Genomic DNA, 25834 nt, shown 5'->3' with positions numbered 1-25834 from the left:
ATTTGTGTTATCAAGAGATTGAGCAATAGAAAAAAAATCGATTTGGTTAAGTGGAGGGCGTATTGCATAGCATCTCAAAGGACTTTTCTAATTTTATTTGATGTACTTCTCATTTGTAGCTGACAGTTAATGCATTTGCTATGGATCCTTCAAATGTTGGCACCTTGCCATTTCATAATAAGGAGTTGCTTCCGAAGCATCGTCGAGATTGCGGTTTGTTTGTATTTATGTGTATAGCAATTCCGGCGACTTTATTTTGGGAACTCTGTGTTGTTTTACCAACATATCATACATCTTTTAGTCCCATTATTATAGTTCACATTATTGCTGCAATATTTATTGTATTTAATGTAACAGGAAACTTATATATGTTAAAACGAATAGATGCATCTGGTAAACAAAAAGAATTACCGCCGTATTTGCTGCAGGGATGGCAATATTGTCATAGGTGTCAGTTGAATTCCCCACCTCGTTCATATCATTGTGATTTGTGCGATGAGTGCATTTTAAAGAGAGATCACCATTGTATGTTTACTGGCTGTTGCATTGGATTTTATAATCAGCGATATTATCTAATAGCAATAATTTATATATGGATAGGTATGTTTGTTAAATTCATATATATTAGTAAATTTATTTTTATCGTGCAGTATTACTTTACGATAGCTGTTGCTTTCTGGTAGCTGAGAAATTGGCATAAACACGTGATCGTGTGTCACATGATTGACGTTATTGGAAGTAATCCTACCAGTTGATTTATCTTATGTTTACTTAGGCATGTGTATTTTTTTATGTTCGGGATAGTGTTTTATTATTATTTTTTATTATTCGTTTTTAGTGATTTTTGACTGTAGTGTTTCTGCAGATAGGTTTGTTTTTACTGGATATTACTGTTTTGCGCGTGTTTTTATTCCTAGTAGTGGTATGTTACTTTAAATTTTTGACGGACTGCTTTTTCGAGATATCGGATTGCGAAAACTGCATTCTTTTAAATGTTGATCGGCTATGGATTATTGGTCAAATCTCAAACTTCAACCTCCACGCAGCTGGCGGTTGAAGTTTGTTGAAATTGAATAAAAGAATGGAACTAGAAAGCATGCTTTACAGGTCCATGAATAGGACCTGTAAGATGGAGTAAGGTCATGAAAATAGTTAGTGAAGCCAATCAAGTAGGCCAAAATGACGTATTTACCAATAAACGGATGTTGGTGGTTCCTGCCGGCCGTTGCAGTGGGAGCGAGATTGCAACACGTGCGTGGTTCTTATTTACTGATACAAGTATTCGATCCCAGTCTCATTTTTGCGCATCGACATACAAGTGGGCGTTAATGTTCTAAAATTCATCATCGTACATGTTATAATTCAATAGTTATTCATTCACAAACTAAACTTCTCTATGTTGAAGAGTTGAGCAGCACTGGTAGTAATACCAGTGATATTAATACCAGTAGTTTATTAATATCACTAGTGATAGTAGTAGTAATAGTAATATAATAATATATACTATATTATACATACAATAAACACTAACTATAAAATAAACAATCTAAAAACTCACATAAGCGTGTTTTTTTTTTTTTGCTTGTCCTATTATAATTACGTAATAGTAAAATATAGGGGGGTCGATAAAAAGTCAAGAAACGCTTGAGGGGGTCGACGGGCAAATGACTTTGGCGACCCCTGCTTTAGAGGTTTACAAACCAGAAGTTACTTCTAGATTTTGCAAAGTTTAGCAGCTGCTGGTTAACATCTTTGTTCTCTCCATCTTCAAATCCACCATATTGACTTTGCATCCTCCTTTTTCATTTCATCTATTTTTATTTGGAATAGCCTCTGCCACAATCTTCTGCAAGGACCACAATTTTCAGCTGTTCAAGAAACGCATCAACAGGTTCTCTCTCACACATTAAACACTTGTGCACCCATTGCATTCAACAATGCAATATTTACATAAAAAGATATGGGGAAAATTGTAGTTAACGATTGATGACTATTTCAAATTTGATAGTCACTGTTTTAAAGCTTATAAAATTTGTATTGCTAGCAAGAGTCCAGGGCACCTGCATATTGATCATTGAAATTCCAACATATTAGTGTTATTATCAAAATAAATATCAAGTCTAGCCCTTTGAAATTATTAAAGCAGTTATCCGTGCAGGTTGTTTGTTACTTCTCTCCGCCTACAAACCATGTTACTATTTCTGACATCCCTCTCCTTCACTCTTTGTCTTACCAGTTCTTTGTACATTTTATAACAAAAAAAGTATTAATACAGTAATGTATCTCTTGGAAAAGTGGTATAATTAAGGTTTGCTTTCTCATCCCCATCCACTTTCATTCATTATTAAGTTCCCCTTCCCATAAGACTTTGCAGTGAATTCTGGCATGATTTTAATAAATACATATTCATGGCCTTGCTGTCTATATTTAAGATCTTGTTGTCTATATTTAAGAAAGACAGCAGTTTTGTAAGACGTAGAAAATACCAGTACTTTGGATGGTTAATAACACTGCACATGCAGTCATTAAAAGAAATGTATTGGTTAGTATTTCATCATGAATATCCATTTTACAAATTATTATGTTTGAATTATTCAAATTATACAAGTTCTCTATTAAAATTATTATTAAAATGTATTTTCATGTGTGATTGTCTATTGCTAGAATTTTGCTTCCAGAAGACATGGATCTTGCCAAGAACAATTTGGCTAGCTAGCTCTCATGCATTGATTATTTATTGAAATTTATTGGAGTTAGAATTTGGGGATTTAACTTGTTTATTCATGTAAGCAAGCTGTTTGGATTTTCTGTGCCTCTTACAATTTATTTATGTAAAAACTTCCACAGTATTTCTTAATATTAAAACTTGCATTGTTTTCCTACTTGGCTACAACATAATATTATTATTATTTTTTTGAAAGTTTATTTTTCACTTGGTTAGACTATAATAAATTTAGTTTAATCCTTTATCCAAGTGTTTGCAAACAAAGTTTGCACCTGAAAATATCTTCAGGACTGGGGTAAAGTAGTACAACACCGGGCAACTCGCAGCAAAGGTGGAGCAAGCTAACATCACTCCTATCACAGTATCTCCCATAATGCAAAACACATCTCCTTGTGAATATGTATAATATTATGCATTAAGGGAAGGGCCACTACCCAGACTAGTTTTGACCTTTATTGAGGACTCTTCAATGGGAGCCACGCCCAGAGGTGGAGATACCAGGCAGAAGCAATGGCAGGTCATCTTTATCTATAGGAGTTGCCAAATGGTATGCCACCTTTTTATTAAATTACTCTGGATTGCTCCACCTTTGCTGCGAGTTGGCCTGAGTTGTACTACCTTACCCCAGTCCTGAAGATATTTTCAGGCGCAAACTTTGTTTGCAAACACTTGGATAAAGGATTAAACTAAATTTATTATAGTCTAACCAAGTGAAAAATAAACTTTCAACATCTTTCTCTAAATCCAGAATACATGCACACTCTATGCATGTATTGTACGCACTCTGTTCTTTGTCTAATATAATTGGAATCAGTTGATTATAGTTTGTAATAGTTTTTTACTTTTTTTATGTACTCTGAAGGTGCCAACAGCCTTAGTTGGTGAAACTAGTTGATATAACATAGTTGTTTATTATACGTACTTGATCAATATAGTCCCATTAGAAGTCATTCCAGAACAACAATAGCATTTTTTTTGTCTGTAAATTGCATATGTTTTTATGGTCAGTTTTGCATGTATGCAGGACGAAAAACCCTAGTATCCAGGAGGAAAAAACTGCTACCTCCATATTAGATCAGCTAACTCACCTTCAATTGAAAAACCCCATATAAAGATTCTGCTCATCATAATGGTTATTTAATAATGTTAATAATTTAATAAATAATCAATGTTGAAATGAACTTTAACATGTAAAGATGAGGATGTCATTTTGGCTCTTTACAAGGCCTTGATAAGACCTTACTTGGACTATTGTGTGTAAGTCTGGTCTCCTGGTTTCCATTGTGATACTGATACAGTAGAGAGTGTGCAAAGGAGAGTGATAAAAATCATCAGAATTGTGGAATATAATCAGTATTCCACAATTTTATGAAGACAGACTGAGACTTTGTAGACTGCAGACACTAGCAAACAGGAGAAAGAGGGCTGATATAATTGAGACTTACCAACTTCTGAAAGGGTCATACAGGATTTCAGTTGATGGAATTTTTCAATTTATTGAGGGATCCTTGGAAGCTGAGAATGAATGCTACTAAGAAGGGGGTGAGGACTAGATTTTTCTCTCATTGAGTGGTGTGTGAAAGCAGTATGAATGAATTCAAGAATAAGTATGATAGCTGGTGTGTGTAGTACGTGGCTTCCTTCGATTAGTCCCTGACTCCCTGAAGGTCTCTCTCTTAATAATATTAATGGATATTTAGTATCTTATCTTTTAATTATTTTCACTACTAAGATGAAACATTTTGTTAGGCCCTTTTCTTGTGTGGTTACAACTTACAGTTCATTAACCAACGAGATTAATAAGTTGTCCTACTATCCCAGCCTTTCATATGTGAGATGCCATTAAAAACAAATAATGCAAAATAAGGCACATCTGAATTATTAATATATCTGTTATTAATATAAGATATCTCTGATTTTTTTTTTCATGTGACTCCCACCCACGAAAGGTTTATTTATAAACTTATAGTACATTCTATATACTACACTTTGTAGGCCTCCTGGCTAAGTCCTCCATTCATATTGGGGGTTGGATGGTTCTGGCAGCCCATTCTGTAAAAACTGTGCTATGCAAAGCATCATGTCTCAACAGAAGAGAAATACATCCCAGGCAGTCTCATTACGCCTGAAATGGTGGTGTCAGGGTGATGTAGCAGGCCCTGCGGCATTGTTGGTTAGTGACTGCTATAAAGAAGCTCAATGCAGAAATTGCTTGACAATTGCTACTTGGAATGTAAGGGGTTTGAATAAATCTGGGATATTGGCTAATGTGATGAGAGAAATGGAGAGACTGAATATTGGTATATTGGGAATAAGTGAAACCTTTTGGAGGGATTTGTCGGACTTTGAGTCAAAACTTCCAAATGATAAGACATATAAATTGTATACTTCAGGCAGAGAAATATCAAGGAAAGGTGTAGCATTCATTGTGGAGTAGAAAATTAGTAACAAAATCACTTATGTAATTAAAAAATCAGATGGAGTAATTGCAATTGTAGTGAATGCCAAGCCCAGAGATATGCTTATCATTCAGATATATGTTCCTACAGAGCAGAATCAAGAAGTAAATGCTGATAACATGTATGATGAAATAGAGTGGTGTATAAAGGCAGTTGTTATGGGCAACTGGAATGCAAAAGTTGAATGAGAGGACAAAAATTTGATTTCTGTAACAAACACAATCTCATCATAACTAACACTTATTTTGAAAAGCCAACAACAACTGATGGAAGATACAAAAATCAGTTAGACTATATTGTGATCAGTAAGCATTATTTCAATGGAATACAGAACTCAAAGGTCATGCCAAGTGCTAACTGCGGATCTGATCATAAAATAGTCCTAATGATGATAAATATTCATGTGAAATCAATAAAAATTAAAAGGAAACAAACCCATAAATAGGATTTACAGATGCTATAAAGTGTAACAGTAAAATCAAAATTTAATGAAAATGTTTCATGACTACTACAATTATAAAATGAAAGTGAACCTTCTCAATGGAACAAATTACAAACAGCTATCATAACTTCTGCCAAGAACCACATCAGTAAACATGAAGAAAAAAAGAACAAACCATGGATAATGCAAGAAATAATTGATGTTATCGATGAAAGAAGAGCAAATGAAGAAGAAAGATTAAGATATAAATCAGTGGATAAGAGAATCAAACAATTATCCAGGAGATTGAAAGAAGAATGGATAAATAACCAAGGCAGCGAGATAGGAGTGTTACAAAAAAAAAAAAGAACAAAATCGGAGAAGAATTCCTGTAAGTGAAAGAACTTAATGGAAAAGCAAAATGAACACAATCTAACAACATTAAGGACAAAGATGGAAACATAATCATTGATAATGAAAAGATAAATTAGAGATGGGTGGAATATTTACCAAATCTCTATGATGATGATGAAGAGAACGTGATCGATGATTTACAGCACCTTAGGTTATGTGCAGCAACAGATACCATGCTACCTACAAGAAATGAGATGCAATACATAATCAAGAACCTTCCTAATAATAAATCCCTTGGGTGTGATAGCATGCAGAACTACTGCAATCTTTGACTAGTTACAATAACACCTAGTGTTATTGTAACTAGTTTGAATGGTGTCCACCTACTTTGTGGGCACCATTCAGCACATCTATAAAACAATAGAATTACCTGAATCTTTTACAATGTTGCTCTGCATACCAGTTCCAAAGGATTATAGAACTGTGAACCTAATCTCTCATGCATCTAAAATCATTTAATCACTGTTAACAAAGAAATTGAAAGAGCCTTAACTTGCAAACTAAGTGAACAACAGAAAGGCTTCAGAACAGGAATGGGAACCATTAATGCAATTCTGGAACTAAAAATATTACTAGAAAGATCACTTGAAATGAACAGGAACATATGTATATGCTTCATAGACTTTCAGAAAGCCTTCAATCAAGTAAAACACAATAAACTGTTTAATATTCTAGAAAAATTAGACTTAGAAGATCATGTACATAAACTTATAAAATTGATTTACTCCAAACAAAAAATGCAGCTGTTTAACTCTAAGACTTATGAAGTGAAAATAAAAAGAGGAGTTAGACGGGGTTGCATCCTTTCACCAAATCTATTTAATATTTATAGTGAGACAGTGATGAAAAAAGATTGAAAATCAAAATATGGGAATTATTATCAATGGTATAAAATACAACAATCTTAGATATGCTGATGATACCATTCTAATTGCAGACAACAGAAACAAATTAATCAAAGTACTGCACCTATTAATTGAAGAAGGTAAAGATTTTGGCCTACATTTAAATGCAAAAAAGACCAAATTTATGAGAGTCTCTAAAGAAAATGGATCTGAGCCAAAAATATTCATAAACAATATAAAAATTGACCAATTATATATTTGGTTTAATCCTTTATCCAAGTGTAAGCAAACAAAGTTTGCACCTGAAGTATTTTCAGGACTGGGGCAACTCGTGGCAAAGGTGATATAACTTCTCATCACTTGCCTTAGTATCCCATAATGCAAAGCACATCTCCTTGCAAACATGTATAATGCTATGCATTAAGGGAAGGGTCACTACCCAGAGCGATTTCAACCTTTATTGAGGTCTCATCAGTGGGAGCCAGACCAACAGGTGGTGATATTAAGGTGGAAGTAATGGAGAAGTCATATTTCCATATACCAAAGACTTAGTATCACCACCTCTGGGTCTGGCTCCCACTGATGAGACCTCGATAAAGGTCGAAACCGGTCTTGGTGGTGACCCTTCTCTTAATGCATAGTATTATACATGTCTGCAAGGGAATGTGCTTTGCATTATGGGATATTAAGGCAAGTGATGAGAAGTTATACCACCTTTGCCACGAGTTGCCCCAGTCCTGAAAATACTTCAGGCGCAAACTTTGTTTGCTTACACTTGGATAAAGGATTAAACCAAATATATAATTGATAGCATAGCCAAGTGAAAAAACTTCCATCAATATAAAAATTGAGCATACAACAGAATACAAATATTTAGGTACCTACTTTACTTCAGATGGAAAACAAGATAAAGAAATAAAAATAAGAACTGCCATAGCTAAAGATGCTTTCTGAAAAAACAAAGATCTGCTGAAAAGTTCCATAGGTATAAAGACAAAGAAAAAATGACGATAACCTTAGTTTGGCCAGTTTTCACATATGGAAGTGAGACCTGGGTATTCAAGAAGATACAACAGATAGATGCCTTTGAAATGTGGTGCTACAGAAGAGCCCTGAAAATCTAATGTACAGAGCACATGACAAATGCAGCAGTACTACAGAGAATGAAAATACAGAAATCTTTATTGCAGGAAATGATCGAGAGAAAGATGAGATGGCAGGACATGTATTGAGGGGATCAGTAGGACAGAGTTTTAGAAGGAAAGATCATGGGAAGAGGATCAAGAGGTAAAAAAGGACATGGTTTGCTGATATAAGATAAATGGACAGGATCATGTGACTGCTGAAACAAAAAGAAGAGCTGCCAATAGAGAGGAATGGAAGGACATGGTGCTGCACCCTCGCATTGAGGAAGCTACATGATGATGATGATAGTACATTCATACCATAGGTGGATTTTTTACACTGTTTTTATTTTGTTTTGTTTATTATTATTTTTATTTTTTTTGTATCTTTTTCTTAGTTTGGAAACCCTGTTCTAGAGGCCAAACATGGAACTTTTTTCAAGCCAATTTAGTCCTCCGATCTGGTTGTTGGTCTCACACTGGGTAATAGAATTCATCTCCCACCTAAAATTATAAGTAAAATCATGTTTTTATAATTATGTAATGTAAATATGCAGTTATATTTTAAATCATGAAAATATATTGTAACTTTTGTTTTATTTATAAAATTTAAACATTTAATTAATATTATTTAATTGTTTGTTTGTTTGTTTTTTTTAGGTGTGATTTATGCAGTGCTCTTTGAATGGGACTTTTGTTTTTCAAATATTGGCGGATATAATCTAACTTCAATACCAATTCTGATTGCACCACATATGGCATGGTTGTTTGGCTATCTGACAATGTTTACATTCATTGTTGCTACATTTCATGTTCTTGGACTGGTTTTTGTTACTCTTTCATCATATTTACTTTATCAACAAATCAAGTGCGTATATAATGGTCAGACATTGCATGAAAAAAAAGAAGGCATATTTACATATGATTTAGGCTGGAAGAGAAACTTCTTAGAAATATTAGGAAAAGAGTGGTATTTAGTTTGGTTAGCTCCTTGGATAGCATCGTCTTTGTATGGTGATGGGCTTAAATTTTTATCGCGCATAGAAATAGAGGAAGTCAAGAATATATAATCCAGTATGTGAGAAAAAAACTGTGTTGTAAAATGTTATTTCTTGGTTTAAAAATGGTATATTTTAAATACCATGCAATATTGGATTAAAATGTAACTGAATTTTTGGAATTATCTAATACCCTACTGCTTTCACTGTGAAAGTGTGAGGAAGGATGTATTATTTATGAACAGATATTTGAAGTTTTTAAAAAAAAAAAAAAAAAAAAAAATTCTTAATGCTTATATTTCAGAGTAGAAGGCATCTAAAGTATTCACAAATTTTATAACCATGAGTTTGTAAGCATTATTTAATAACATGCAATACACACTTGGAATAACTACTTAAATATGTAAATTTTATTTATGCAAAATTAATGCACGTATTATTGATTACCAGCAGATGTCTTATGTGTGGAATACTAATGTAAATAAACAGCTTGCTAGCAAAGATGTGGCTTATTTAAAATCTTGTGAAAACTATGTAATATGAATTCTAGCAGAAATTCATGAGATATGCTTTTAGTAAGATTTCTTTGTTAATAGAAATCTTTGCTTATCCTGGATGGACAATGTGGCATGGAAGTTTGAAAAATTTTTTAGGTGATAGATGCCTTTTGTGAACTGCTACCTTGCTTATTGGAGGCTTGAAGTGGTTAAGCTAAAATAGAAACTTATTTAGTCTCTAAAGGAAGGCTCCTGGAATACAGCAATGGCAAACCTTTTTAGGCTCTTCGTGTCGAATTCAGAAAATGGCTAACTTAACTCTGCTGGCATGTCTCTCCCCCCCCCCACACACACACATACAAAAAAGAGAAACAATTCTTTACATATTAATTTATTTTTTAAAAAAAATCTATGTGGTGTTATACATTATATATTGAAACATCAATTACAAAAATGAAATTAACAAGTAAAACAAACTCAGACACATGTAAAATAATAATAATGAAAAAACAGTATCATACAAAAGAAAAATCTGTGATTTACAATAGAGAAAACAATATGTATGCTGATAATTGGGCTTAAAATAGTGCACTAAAAATTACCCTACTTTTAATAGTAATTTTGAATTGAACTGAAAAAAAAAAATGGAACAAATTGCATTTGATTTGATTAACATCAGTTAATGACTTTTTTTGTTGCTTAGTCTTAATGGATAAGTCTGAAATTGTAGGTAGGTATTTGTGCACTTCATCTTTCAATCAGTTTCTTTTGTCCGTTTTAATGTTTAACACCAAGAATAAGGTCTCGCAAGAGTATGTGGAGGGAAAAATTAAGGATGCTAAAAGTTTCTGGTATTCGGTTCCATCATCAAATTTCTGCCACGTACCCTCAAGGGGATGTACAGGATATGATAGTACTACATGAAAAAAAATTACATCATTACTAACTTCCTATCTACAATTTTCCTCCAAATCAGTCTGTTACTTGTCAAGACTCCAACATTACCAGATCTTATATTTCTATCGTCTAAGGCACTTTGTACCGTATCAATCCATCTATATCTTGGTCTTCCTCTGGGTCATTTTCCTGCCAACCTGGCAGAGAATCCTTGTTTTGCTAATCTTTCCTCGCCCATTCTGTTTAAGTGATCATACCACCTGAGATTAGCTCTGCTAACACATTCCTGGATGCTGACAATGTCAAGTTCTTTCCTAATATTCTCGTTTTTAATGTGATATTGCCATTGATGCCATCTGTTCATGCCTCTAATCTTTCTCAGGACTCTTATATCTGCAGTCTCTAGTCTTTGGTCAAGTGTTTTACTTCTGACCCAACTCTCAGATCCATAAGTTAAAAATGGTTTGAACACTGTCTTGTATACAGCTAATTTAGTGTTCCGACTAATTTCTTTCTTATTCCATATGAATTTATTCAATTGACTTCCCACGATACCAGCTTTGCTGATTCTGTTGTCTATTTCTATATTTAGTTTACCATCTTCAATAAAAATCGTGCCTAAGTAGCTGAAATGTTTTGCTTGTTCCACAGGTTCTCCATTCACAACACAGTTGACATTTTCAATGATTCTGCCTATTTTCATTGTCTTTGTCTTTTTATTGCTGACCTTCATACCATATCTATTACAACAGTTATTTAATTTAGTTAGAGATCTTGCAGACTTGTAGTGGATTTATTTAGAAGTATAACATCATCTGCATAAAGCAAAGAGCTGACATTAACATCTCCAATTTTGATATCATGTTTAATACCACTTTCCTTCATAATGTGATCCATATAGATAATGAATAACAGAGGGGGATAATGTACATCCTTGTCTCACATCAGATTTAACATTAAACCATCTTCCTGTACTTCCTTCAATTCTAACTGCTGACTTACAACTCAAATAAAGACTAAGTATTGCTTGATATAATGCCCCATGTAGCATATTGAATAGCTTCTCTCTTGGCACCTTGTCACATCCCTTTTCCAAATCGACAAAACTTAAATAATGATCTTTGTTATATTCTCACGCTTTCTCGACTATTTGTCGTAAAGTGAAGATCTGATCCTGACAGCCTCTATTTGACCTGAATCCAGCTTGTTCTTCACCAAACTTTTCTTTCACAATTCTTCTCAACCGTTTCTCAAGTCTCTTCTTCTTTGGTGCATCAATCCGAAAATTGGTAAATATAGCAGCACATCACAACATCCTGTCTTGTGACTTCCTTTTTATCTCTTCATAACTCTTAGCGCCAGTTAACATCATTATGTTATTTATGTATGCAATTCTTGGTTTGCCTCGTGGCCTCTTTCCTTCTACAGTCCCTTCCATTATTTCTGTAATCAGTCCCCTATGCCTCAAATAGTGTCTAATTAGGCTTTTTCTTCTCTTATTGATGTGTTTCATTAATGACCACTCTTCATGAACTATATTCAGAACTTCTTCATTGCTTTTCTTTTCTGTGCAACTAATTTTCATCATCTTTCTCCAGCATTAAATTTCAAATGCCGCCAACTTTTTCATGTCTTGTTTTGTTAGAGTCCAGGCCTCACAACCATATAATGCAATGCTCCATACGTATGTTTTGACTAGCCTTTTTTTGAGCTGGATGCTAAGTCCTTTACTGGTAAAAATGTTTCTTCTGTTATAGAATGCTCAGTTTAGTCAGAGAATCTTGCAGACTTGTAGCGGATTTATTTAGAAGTATAACATCGTCCGCATAAAGCAAAGTTTCTCAAAAATACTTGCATATATCTTACCAGGAACACTCAGTAGGGATATACCTCTGTAATTTTCACATTCAGTTTTATTTCCCTTTTTTATATATGGGTACTATGAAAGCTCTACTCTAATCATCGGGAATTCGTCCCTCTGTCCAGGCATTCTGAACTATGCAGTGCAGCCACTGTAAGACTTTTATACCACCATACTTCAGCATTTCTGGTCGAATATCATCTACTCCTGCTGCATTTCCACATTTCAAGCCTTTGATGGCTTTTTCTACTTCAAGTATGGATATGTATTCCTGACTGCCTGGTCAGAGTGTTTTTTATCACTGTGCTGTCATCACTGCTTGTTTCATTTAGCAAATTTTCCAAGTAATTACTCCATACTTCAAGGATATCTTTTTTGCCCATTTTCATGTCACCTTTATCATCTCTAACTCCTTTTACAGCACTCTTTTCTCCATTCCTAAGCTTCTTCAACAACCTCCAGAATATTTTGCCACCTTCTTGATATTTATTTTCTATGTTCTTGCCAAAGTCCTCCCATGACTTCTGTGTAGCTAGTTTTACACAGTGTTTAGCTTCCTTACATTTGTCTCTGTATTCTCTAAGAGCACAAACTGACTTATTTGCCAGGAACTTTTGATATGCTTTCTTCTTTTCCTTCACTGCCTCTTTAACTTCCTGTATCCACCATGAAGTTCTAATTTTTCTATCCTTGCAGACAACCTCACCACATGCCTCTCTGGCTGTATCAATCAGGGTTTCTTCAAGGCTTGCCACTGAATCCAAGGTTTGGTTTCTGTTCTCAAACTTTTTCATTTTTCTTTCAATAATCTTCGTGTATTTTAGTCTACAGTTCACATCTGAGAGCTGCTCAACTTTTATTCGCTTTAAAATTTTCTTACATGTCAATCTTTTCAATATGAAATTCAATTTTATCCTGCTCAAGACTAAATAGTGATCACTTCCAATTTCAAATCCTCTGTACACTCTAGTGTCCTGCACCAGGGAGAAAACATCACTATCAACAATAATATAGTCAATGAGAATTTTCTTATTCCTTGCCTCTTCTCTCTATGTGAATTTGTGCACATTTTTATGTTGGAACATGGTGTTAATAATAACCAGTCCATGTCCTGAGCAGAAATCCAACAGGTATTTGCCATTTTTTATACCAACTTAGAAAAAGGAAAATCTTGCTGATAATGTTGCCATCTATAGTCAAGGCTGAGAACTTTTCATTTTAATTTTTCCTTTTAGATTATTTAATTGTATATTATTTGTTGCATTCAGTTATATAGGTTGTATTAGTTGTATGTATGGTTTTTCACTGCCTTGTTTATTTAGTGCCTCTATTATTGCTGTTCTTTCTATTGTATCAAATGCTTTTTCATAATCGTTGAATGCCATACAAAGTGGTATATTGTATTCATTTGTCTCTTCTATTATCTGATTAATAGTTCGGAGGTGGTCTAGTTGAATATCCACTTCTGAGTCCTGCTTGGTCTTTTGTTTCTTAGAACTCTAATTTGTTTTCATCCTATTGGTTAGTATTTTGGTAAGTAGTTTATACATATATGAATGCAGACTGATTGGTCTGTAGTTTTTTTTAGATCTGTTTGATCTTTTTTGTATATTAAGACAGTTTCTGCTTTGTTCCAGTCATCTGGGAGTTTAGATTCTGTCAAGCATTTATTAAAAAGCATTTGAACCTTTTTTAGTAACTCTCTCTTCCTCCATGTCTTATCATATCTGTTCCCAGACTTTTATTATTTGGCATTTCTTTTAAAGCTTTTTCTATTTCTTCAGTTAATATTGGTACTTCCACATCATAGTGGATTTCAATGTACTGATCGGGCTGTTTAGAGCTGTATAAATTACTGTAGAATTCTTCGATTCTTTCTAATTTTTTTTTGTCTTTCCTGAATATCAATTTATTGTTCTTGTCATTAATATTGCTTATTTGTGTTTTTCCTTCATGTAATATTCTTAAAATTAGTTTTGTTGCTTTTACTTTTTTTTCAATAGTTTCTTTGTGTTTATATTTTTCTTATTTCTTTTCTTATTCCCTTTTTGATGGTTTTATTTAGCTCTGCCTTTTCTATCTGGTTTAAGTTTTGCTTCAAGTGTCTTTTTTTTTTTTTTTTTTCAATTAGGTTCAAAGTTTCTGCTGTTTTTTTCTAGTTCTTATTATCATATTTAAGCTGTTTATGATTATATCTATAATATCTTGGTTTAGAGTACACTATTTAAATCTTTTGCTTCCAATATCCTTTTATTTACTATATTTTTCTATTTTGTTCAAGCATTTCATTTGTTATGTAGTCATCTGTTGTCTTTTGTATATGTTTTCTCCTTTCTACTCTTGTGTTTATACTTATTCTTCCTCTTAGCATTCTATGGTTGCTTCCTGTGTTGAATTTATTTAAGACACATCTTTGATTATATTCATTCTGTTAGTTAGGATGTAATATTACCATTTCATTTTTTGTTATATAATTCGGTCCTTTCCATGTCCATCTTTGTTGAGCTCTTTTCTTAAAGAAGGTATTGGCTATTGTTAGCTGATTTTTGATTGCAAATTCTAGTCCCAATTTTCCTGTTGGAAGTTCTTATGCATTTGATTTTATTCCTATTTTTGAGTTTAAATCACCTATAATTAAGGTGTAATGAGTTTTTTTTCTTTGTGCCTGAGGTCTTCAGTTTTTTATAAAATTCTTCTATATCGTTGTTTTCATGGCCTGTTGTTGGTGCATATATTTGAATGATTTTGTATCTTGAGTTTATTTTCGGAATAATTTAGGCTATTCTATCTTGTATACTTATTATCTGTTGTATTTTTTGTTTGTGAATTAGGAAGCAACACCATTTCTTTTGTTTTCTGTGTTTCCATAAGTGTAGATCCTATGCCCATTGTTTTTTATGTGCATGTTTTCTCCCTTCCTTCTTACTTCACTGAATCCAGCAATATTCCATTTAATTTCCTTTATTTCTTCTTCCAACTCTAGAAGATTTGCTCCTCTCATTGTTTTATTGTTTGGGCATATGTACATGTTGCTATTTTTTCTATTTTCTGATGTTTTGGAAAGTGTTTTTTCACTTGTGGCCCTCTGCCTAAACCACAAGCACAGGCCTTATTAGTCCAAGTGATGTCCGAGCCATCATTGGTCTTCTTAGTGTGTGTGTGGGTGGGTTATATAATAAACTCTCCATAAGGAGGGTTTTTTAGCCTTAAAACAGCATGCTGGCTAGACAGATTGGCGTTTCATTTTTGACTGATGCTGTTTATAGCCACTCCTCTGGAGTGCAGATGCTGTTGTGACTGTAAGCCTAAGGCTTACAGTCACAACAGCATCTAACTCTTGCCTTGTCACAGCATCATCATTGGATTTTGTGGTATTTTGTAGAGTTAGCAGTGCCACCTACTAACTCACCAGTCCTGTTGATACTGCTGCTGCTGTTGATCCAGGACTGCATGTTGGATATTCACAGCTAGCCTCCATATTTGGCAGCCTTTTCCCTATCTGCTACCTGGAGTCCGACCTGGTAGCAGTCAGCTCTGCCCTAAGCCAGATTCTTAATTATTTTGTCTGTTCTAAACTTCTAAATTAATTAAATCTTCCATCAAACTGATCATTTATTAAGTTTCAAATGTGCTGGTTCTTTATATTGCAAGGACTCTATTTCATTTTGCGCATCTGAACAGACAGACCTACTCGAAATGTTTTTTTTATTCAAGCATTCAACTTCTTGCAATAGTGCAGAAAATTCTTGCTTGTGAAGGGGTCCAGCAGCTATTAAATTCACTATTTTTGTTACAACTGTCATTACATCATGTAGGAAGTTTTTTTTCCACTTGGTTAGACTATAATAAATTTAGTTTAATTCTTTATCTGAGTGTAAGCAAACAAAGTTTCCACCTGAAGTATCTTCAGGACTGAGGCAACTTTTGGTAAAAGTGGAACTGGAAAGGGCAAAACTGGTCTGGGTAGTGGCCCTTCCCTTAATGCATAGCATTATACATGTCTGCAAGAGAATGTGCTTTGCATTATGGGAGATACTAAGACAAGTGATGAGAGCTTGGTCTACCTTTACCACGAGTTGTCTCAGTCCTGAATACTTCAGGTGCAAACTTTATTTGCTTACACTTGGATAAAAGATTAAACTAAATTTATTATATTATTATTACATCATGTAGTTCTGTAATTCACAATATTCTGTGAATGCTGCCTTGGCACATAACACCTCCTGGAGGATAATGCAACGAAATGGCACAACTGGATGTCAGTAGCTTCCGTAAAGTTTCACAAAATCTGACTTTATTTTTTTCACCATATTGGATGCCCCATCTGTCGTCACGGAACATTTTTAGAACAATGTTGCATGCTTCGTTCCCTGATGTACTTTTGGCACTGCTTCTAGCTTTACCAGCTTTTCTCTTATTGTCTGACCATCGGAAAACCTATCAATGATGGCCAGTTGAGCCGATGATGTAACATCAGTAGTTTCATCAAGACAAGTTAAAAATATTTACAATTATTTAAGTCTCCTTTTAATTGATGTACGGCAGAGATCATTGTCATCACTCTGTTTTTAATGGCATTTCTGTTGATTGGGAAATCAGAAATATGCTTAATAATAGCATCTTTATTTTGCTTATCTTGAAACAAAAAAAAAAGAAAAAGTGGCACATTTCAGAAGAGTTTATTTAATAAATTCTCCTTCATTTGATTGTCTTTTCATGCTGAGCTATGGAGTGAGCAATGTTGAAACTTGCTGATGTTAAATTCATAGGGCCTCTTAAGAATTTAAGGAAGTTATTTGATTGACACTCTTTGCAGTGTAGTTTCCAAGAAACACATTCCTTCCTTCCTCACTTTTTTTCAAAAGCCACTGATGATTTGTTTTGAAATGTCTTTTTACATTCTACATTCTGCTTACTACTGTTTCATTGTGCAATAGGCACTATGATTTGCAATTCCTGTCAATAACACCATACTTCTTAGTCCATGCATCTTGAAAGCTTCGACCACTTCCTTTATCACTCATTCAGGATTTTTTAATTTGAGGTTCCTCCATGATAATAGAGCTAGAATGTTAAAGAAATAAAAACTTTGTATTATAAATTACGAATTTCACAAGCAATGAGAAATTGTTGAACTTGCACAAAATAATTCGATGCACTTCTTGTTCGTACGAATGCAAAAGCTGAACTGAACTCAAACAGGGAGAATAATTGTTGGTGAATGCTAGCATGCAACCCAAAACATTGTGGCGTGTCACCGTTGACACGTGTGCCATAGGTTTGCCATCGCTGCTATAGCAGAAGCTGCTAGCTAGTTTTCTTTGCAGTTTGTATTTAATAATAATAAACATTTTTGATATTTAATACCATTATCAGCTGACAGTTAATAAAATATCAAATTGTTATTTCAGAATGCATTTCTTTTTTTATTATTATTACTGATAATTATAGATATTTAAATTGAAATTTCAATTTAAATTAAATTTATGAATTAGCCTAATGAGAAACAGATTTTTTTTCAACAATAATTTTCCAAAATTTGAAGTCATATTTGTGAAGCATGGTAATTTTTTTTCTTAGCAAAAGTCAGAATTTTTTTTTATGAGGTTCGTTTCATAAATGTTGATTTACTCATTGAGCCTGGTTTTTAGTTTATGCATACAGTGTCCTAATAATTCATAGGATTCCCTCTCTTGCTGCTAGAACCATTGCTACAGTGTAGCACCAGACTGTAATACTTTTCAACTCTTTGTGATGTGTCCAAAGTGCATAATTTTACATTTAGCAACATTGAGGTCACATCTTCTTCTTTACTATAAAGCACCAGCTATGCTGGTTCCCATAAATTAAGTTTCAAAGAAAAAACTCAATATGAGTTTTTATGCATTTAAAAATTCATAGAAACAATATGAATTTTTAACAAGAATAAACAAATTAAGAATACCTATATATATGTGTGTATATATATATATATATATATATATATATATATATATATATATGTGTGTGTGTGTTTATAATTATTAAATGACTTAAACACTGAGAAAAAATATAAGAGATTTAATTAGCCAGCCTGGCTGGCCGAGTGGTTAGTGTATCCGCTCTCCAGCTAAAAGGCTGCAGGTTTGAATCCCACTGGGGGCATGAATGTTTGTGATTGTCTTTGGAAATACTAGTGGTGGTGGTGGTCGGCAGTAGATGGCGTTGGTGTAGTTGCAGTCAGTTGGTGGATTGAGTGGCGAAGACAGAGTTGTAGAACAGGTACCCTCCCTCGATGAGTCTTTGGACTCCCTGGAGGTCTCTGATAATAATAATAACGCATAAGAAAAAAACATGGAAGTCAGGTAGATTATGTAAGAATAATGCATCAGGTTATTACATACAAATCACTGGTGCTGTCAGCAGTATATGCAAATGACCACAACAAAAAAAGCAGACTTTTGGAATGGGTTTCTATTTAGTGTCTGAAGTGAGAACAAGACTGTGATGGCAAAATTATTGGATATGGCTGCAAGATGTTTAACCAATGAATTCAGCTGGTGAGCCTTCATAAGACGAGGCCAGCCAATTGGTTGCATGTGAGTCGTTCTGTAGTTCACAGGCTGCAAGCAATTCCAACAGTAACAAAGAGCATCAAGGAGGTACAATGAAGGCTACAACCACAGTGGATGGTGACTGATATCTTCAATTATCTGCTCTCTGAAACAGGAGTGCTACCTCACATCACCTTCAGGAACATTGGTATCTGCTTCCATTGTGTGTATAAGGCTTCACAAAGATACTCTGCATGCTAAATGATAAATCTGTGTGCCCCTATCCCCATGCCACAGACAATGTTTGAAATAGGGCAGGCTCCACATGAACTGGACAAAAGACTAAAAGGAGTTTGTATTGTTTACAGATATGTTCCAATTGCCTTACAAAAAAATACCAGGTGTGCTCTGTTCTGGAAAGTTACAGGGACACATTATCGTCCCTCTGATATTCTAATGAAAGGGTGGAGACATCCTTTCATTAGAATATCAGAGGGACGATAATGAGAGAGGTGTCATCATGAACCGCCACATTTGTGGCATGTCCATACGTGCCATTGACACTCAACTGGAGCATCCAAAATTAATGGTTGGTGGTGTGATCAACAAATGGAGTTCTGGCATCACTAGTGCAGGAAAACACCTAGGGCAGCCACAGAAAATGGCTGACAAGGACAGGAAAATGTTAAAACAGGTGGCTAGATTTCCACAGAAGAGCAATGGCACACAAGCCAAACATCACAACAATGAACAAGACAGCTCGACTGGCCTGATGCAAAGAACCAGTGAATTGGACAATTGACCAGTGGAAAACAATATTCTGGCGTGATGAATTAAGGTTCGCCTGTTTCCAGTCTGATGGCAGGATGTGGGTGTGGAGGCAACCTGGTGAACGCTTGTTATCACAGTTTGTTGTACCCACAGTAAAGTTTGGTGGTGGAAGACTAATGGTGTGGTGGAGCATTCAGCTGGTTTAGATTGGGAGTTTCCATGAAGGTTGCTCAGTACCTTGATGTTCTGGATAATTGAATGCCACCTATACTTTGGAGTTTTCATGGAATGCACCTGTGTTACCATCAAGACAATAATGCCCCATGCCAAAGCTGCAGGTGTTATGGAATGGTATGAAGAGATGGGTGTTAAACAACTGCCCTAACCTGTGCAGTCGTGACCTCAACCCCTTCGAACACCTGGGGGACGAATTGGAGCTGCAATTGAGGTCTAGAGCAGCATGTCCTCAATTCTGTTACTGACTCTGCTGATGTGATGGAGGGAATGGAGACAACTTCCACTTGACGTCTGCTGCACATTTGTTGGAAAGCCTCCCTCAAAAGGGTGCAGGAGGAGATTAAAGCCGAGGGTGGACATACCTGATATTAGGGTTCACCTGCTGGTATCCATTGTAAATTGCTAGTGTGCAGAGAATTATTGGTAGATAGTGTATTTACAATACAAGTTTTATGGGTGTTTCACATCTCATATACTTTTTTTTTCACTGATTTGCATAAAAAAATTTTATGCAAATCAGTGAAAAATGATTTGCTTTTTCATGTTGTCAGACTCTTCATGAAGAAGCAAGTTTCTCGTACATTCCCTTAATATTCGTGGCGATGTTCCATCCACTCTCACTGCCTTATTAACATCAAGGTTACATAATTAAACATTTTTCCATTCTTGAGCAGAAAGTCTTCTTTCCTTCCTACTCAACACTATTCATAACCACCTACATGAAATACTTCTCTTTGATAATAAAGATACAAGAAGATTGTACCAAATTTAGGATTAAAAAACTACAGGAGGTAGCAGGGGAAAAAACAACAAAGAAGCCTAAAAAGGTAGAAATAAAATTAAGGACGAAATAATAATACCAGCTCTTCAAGACGAACAGAATATCTGGAAAACAAACAGAAGAGAAATGCTAAAAATCGTCCAGAATTACTACGGTATGCTCCGCTCCACACAAAATGTAACTTCAATAAAGGTAAATATAAAGAAACCAAAAATACTTCCAGAAGAGGTAGACTATGTAGTCAATCAAATGAGGTGTCAAGATCGGATGAAGCCTTGATAAAGCTCTAGCCATAAGGTTCACTTGGTACCTAAATGAAGGGAATACTCAAGGAGTGGCGATAATTTAAAATCAGTCTCATCCATAGAAAAAGAGAATATTGAAATGTGGCGTTTGCACACCACCGCGCTAGGCCGCACGAAGGAAGTCTTGGTTTCGAGTCTAGTCGGCGACTAGAGGAAATTTTTCTAAACCTTTTTTCGACCGGTTCCCGAGTTAGTCGATCTCTGGCACGGGCAAGCAGGTTTTTCCTCCCGGAAACTCGGGTTTTTCGTCCTGTAAACTCAAGAAAATCGACCGTAGAACCCACATTATTTCAGACATTAAAAATATATTGTGTTAGGGTTAGAGACCACGAGATGGCGGCACATTTGAGCCGTCTCTCTTCACTGCGTACCGCTTAATTAGTGATAGCCTTGGGCCATCTGTCTCTGATTGGGTACCAGTGGAGATTGAACTGCCCACTCAGTCTCCAAAAGTTAGATAGGGCTAAATGGCCTCGCCTACTCCCGTATATACGGGAATAAAAAGGCGTTAGCTGATTTTTTTTTTTTTTTTGAAAACTATAGGCCAATATGTATCCTGTTCCACTTCAATAAAATATTCGAGAACCATATTAAATAGAATTTAATATGGTTTATATACTATAATATAAATTAAATTAAATACAATAAAATCCCGAAGTTACGTGGTAGGTAGGACCAACAAAAGCGCCTAAGTTGAATTCGCGTAACTCGGGGTATAATTTTGCATGTAATTTATATATACAAACATACAAAATATTAGTTAATTGGGACCAAAGGTTTACAAAAAGCTATATTTTTTAAGAAACACTAATCATAACTAGTTTTTCGTACATAAAAAAAAGAAAGTTATGTCGATGGTTTCATAAAATCTAATAGATTCGTCTGACAGCATAATGTCTTTTTCTTGTCACGCACAATTTCTTCATAGCAAGCCAATGATTTTTTTATTCCTTGCCTTGTGGCTACAATTCGTTCCTCGTTAGAATCCGTGTCCTCCAAAATCTGTAAACCTTTCTTAATTAAGTTGAGTCCTGTTAATTTTGCAATTGTCATGTGCTTTTCTGGTAGAACTGGATATTTCGGTCTCTTCAATAGCGCTTTATTCACGCATCTCTATGAGCTCGTTGATTGTAAGCTCCAGCCTTAGCAACTTGATCAGTTTCAGACATTTCCGTTTCTGGACAAAGTTTTTTCCAGACAGTATTCAAGGTTTTTTGGCGAAATTTCACTCCGAGAATCCCCGATAATCCTTACACCATCTAAAACATTAAACTGTTTCCAAAACTCTTTAACAGACCGTTGCTCATTTTGCCTCATAGCTTCATTCATACTTGCAAACTTTCATTTTTAAGAGCAGTGAGAATTCTTTCTTTATCTTTTATGATTGTTCTTACTGTGGATTCCTATAGATCGAACTTCTTTGCTAGCTCACAAATTTTCATTCCGCCTTCAAAATCCTTAATAATATTGAGTTTTGTTTCCAAAGTCAATGTTTTTCTTTTCTTGCTAGCTGTAGAAGAATCGAACTTGCTTCTTTTGGACGACATTATTAATTTTTATGTGATAAAATTTTTATCAAGAATGATTTTTTTATTCCTTGCCTTGTGGCTACAATTCGTTCCTTATTAGAATCTGTGTCCTCCAAAATCTGTAAACCATTCTTAATTAAGCTGAGTCCTGTTAATTTTGCAATTGTCATGTGCTTTTCTGGTAGAACTGGATATGAGGTTTCGGTCTCTTCAATAGCGCTTTACTCACGCATCTCTATGAGCATAACATTAAACAATCGCAAGGTTTGTAGACTATCAAAATCGTGTATGAATGGAGACCGCGCGAAACATGTCAGTGCTTGTTCACAGCATGTACAACACTGGCGAATGCGGCCGGCGCCGGAAAGCTACGACTAGTGGTGAGGTATGAAGCGGGACGAGAATACATATAAGAAACCTCGTAACTCCGGATTCACGTAAGTCGGGGTATTACTGTAGTTATATTTAAATATTTAAAAAAAAAAGGAATTTAATATAAATTAAAAACACTCTATACATGCACCAGCTAACTAAAAAACAAAGGATTATTATCTTCTAATTTGCTATTTATCGATTTAAAAAAAAAAAGCATTTGAAACAGTACAACAGAATGCAATTTTCTCTGCAATAAGAAAGCAAGACATTGAACAACCATAATATCATTAACCACCGTACGGGCCTGGACGTGTATAAACGTCTATAATTACATGGATGTCGATTGAAGTCAATATGCAATCTTTGGATATTATAGAAGAAGAAAAAAGATACGGATATGAAGCATAAACAAAATTGCAAAATTTTTTACTTTCCAAGATCACTACTTTGTTTACATGAAACTTTTGTTTGTATAAATAATAGTGATGTATTTGATCCGTGAGACAGGTTACAAATCGCAATTAATCTTTATGGAAAAAAAAAAACAACCCTTAGAAATAACTATAGGGAGAGGAGTAAGACAAGGAACTCTCTCCAAATCTTTTTTTCAACAACTCTAAAAAACTCAAGAATACTAACCTGGATGGAAGTTTAAATATTGATGCAGAGAATTTTCTTGCATGCTGATAATATGGTTCTAATCTCATCAACATTTGAACTAGAAATGTTGATTGAAATAGATGTGTACTGTAGAATGATTAGAAACTCACCCTAACAAGACAATGTGGATTAAAACCGAATACTGTCATGACCAAATAAAATCGCAGGCATAGTGGAGAGCATTCAGCCGCATTTACTTAGGTCAAGCCATCAAAATGGATAATGATATGATATATAACTGGTGCAAAAAGGGGAAAGCTTTTAACCAGATAAAATACACTATCACAAATAAAAAAAAAACCATGTCAAAATAAGATCAAACCTTTTTAATAGTATTATTCCAGGCAATTTTATTTATTTATTCGTATGGAGTTTCCTCCCCCGTCCCTAATGGGGCGATGTTGAGCCTCCTCATGGGGGGGTTAAGTATTTATGGCTGTAGATCCATGTGTGTTCACGGGGCCGGTTTGCCTGCTTGTGGGATGAAAAACGCCAGATAAACTGGCGGAAAAAACCCTACTGCCCGCGTCCAAGACCGGCTAACTTGGCTATGGCTGAGGAAGATCCTCAAATTCCTCACGTCTTTGACGGGAATCGAACCTGGGAACACTTCTTCCCCAGTCATATGGTTGCGAAGTGCACAGCCACCAGGCTAACCGCGCGGACATTCCAGGCAATGATCTACAGCAACGAGACATGTAACACAACAACAACAAAAAAGCAACCTTTGATAAAAACACAAAGGGAATAGAAAGAAGAGTGTGCAATATAAGCAAGAAAGATCATAGAGAAAGCACTGAAATAAGCAAAAAAGGTGGATTTAAAGAGGGTAGAAACTTTCTATAATAACAAACACAGGTGAGGAGGACACACATGAAAGACAATAGTTGGATTTAAAGAATAATAGACTAGTATCCAGACACAAAAAAGAAAACTTGGTAGACGACTGGGAGATGGAAGGATCCTATATCAAAATCAACAAGAGAGAATAAACTAAAATTGAGAATACAGATCCATCACAAATGACTCATGTTTATCTGGATAAAACAGAAAATCAAAGATGAAAAACAAGAAATAAAAAAGTATAATCCATCTAATTAGGATAGTGTTTAGGAAAATGAGAGATGTCTTCAGAGGCAATATTCTAATTAGTGTGAAGACGAAAGAGTTCGACTAATATATCCTACCTGTAATGACATATGCAGTGAAACCCAGAATTTAAATACAGTATAGTCCGCATATGGAAAGTTATCTAGACAAGAATAAAAACGAATGTCTTCGGTATGACATTTTGAGATATGATGTCATCCATCTGAGATAATATTAAGGACAGGTAATATTGTTATTGATACATGACTTCTCAATGGTGCCTGAGGACCCATTGTGGAAGCAGTACACTACGTGATCCGATATCTACATAATTTACCATCCACGCTATACAGTCAGTTGTCTGCACTGTATCAGCAGCAATGCAGAATAGTTATCAAAAACTTGTTGTGCCTAGTTTACGAGACGAACAAAGTCCGAGATTACAAGCAGGAAAAACATTTCCCTCACTATGATATAGCTAACTCACCTTCAATTGAAAAGAATAAAAGCTAATAATATAAAGATTCATCTCCACATAAGAATCGAACGGAGGTCTTTTCCAGTCGACGAGCGTATGTCCAATCGCTTTCCGAACTGCATTATGAAAGCGCTAAAAATTTAAAGAGATTATTCCAGCAACACATCACAATTCAAATATTACTCATATACAGGGCATTATCAAATATCAAATACCTCATACATTCAAAGAAACGGCCACTGAATTAGAAACTTTTATTTAATACCGTATTGGACCCCCTTTAGCCCGAATTACAGTGCATATGCAGACTGACATAGATTCCACAAAGTGTTGAATTGCATCTACATCATATCAGCTGTTCACCAGATAGTCCTTTAACTGGCTCATGAATGACAGAAGAGGACTTTGCTTCCGGATCTGTTTTTTTAGCATGTCCCATACATTTGAAGAACTAAAATTTGAACCACTGCTGAACAATTCTTGCGCGATGGGCAATAGCATTACCGTCCGTCTAACGACCGTCACTTTCCGGTTTCACCAATGTTCAGACATTGGTGAAACCGGAAATCATCCAGCAATATCAGGGGATCTGTGTCAACAGCACATGCCCAGATCATGAGACTATCTCCAGAACCTTGGGTTATGTTTTCAAGGCGAACTAGATTCATAGCTTCATGGGGGGCTCCAGCCAAACTCTCTGCCTACCCTTGGTGCAGGAAAAGGTCTATCTACGGTAACTCTTCGGGACACGACTTTTTTCCCAGCGTCCAGTCAGTGTTCCTGACATCAAAGTAGACGAACTTTCCAGTTCTTCGCAGAAATAAATGGTTTCCGT

At 35.1% G+C, this 25834-nt stretch overlaps 1 protein-coding gene across 1 annotated transcript; it reads left to right on the top strand.

Moving 5' to 3' along the window:
• Nucleotides 1–17658, top strand: LOC150094758 (putative palmitoyltransferase ZDHHC24). Its single transcript, XM_090410881.1, has 2 exons — nt 1–600; nt 8649–17658. The coding sequence occupies exons 1-2, from the start codon at nt 141–143 to the stop codon at nt 9056–9058; spliced, it is 870 nt and encodes a 289-aa protein (XP_090267007.1). The 5' UTR covers nt 1–140; the 3' UTR covers nt 9059–17658.
• The last annotated feature ends 8176 nt before the right edge of the window (nt 17659–25834 follow it).

The sequence above is a fragment of the Typopeltis vanoorti genome, chromosome 21, assembly GCF_054136105.1.
Source record: "Typopeltis vanoorti isolate ZY-2024b chromosome 21, IOZ_Tvanoo_1.0, whole genome shotgun sequence".
NCBI lineage: Eukaryota > Metazoa > Arthropoda > Arachnida > Uropygi > Thelyphonidae > Typopeltis > Typopeltis vanoorti.
This window is presented reverse-complemented; position numbering and strand designations above follow the sequence as displayed.

Excerpts from the sequence above, each read along its gene's own strand:
- LOC150094758 (XM_090410881.1), top strand. The coding sequence starts at position 141 with ATGGATCCTTCAAATGTTGGCACCTTGCCATTTCATAATAAGGAGTTG. Across the intron at positions 601-8,648 it reads AATAATTTATATATGGATAG|GTGTGATTTATGCAGTGCTC; the intron begins GTATGTTTGTTA and ends TGTTTTTTTTAG.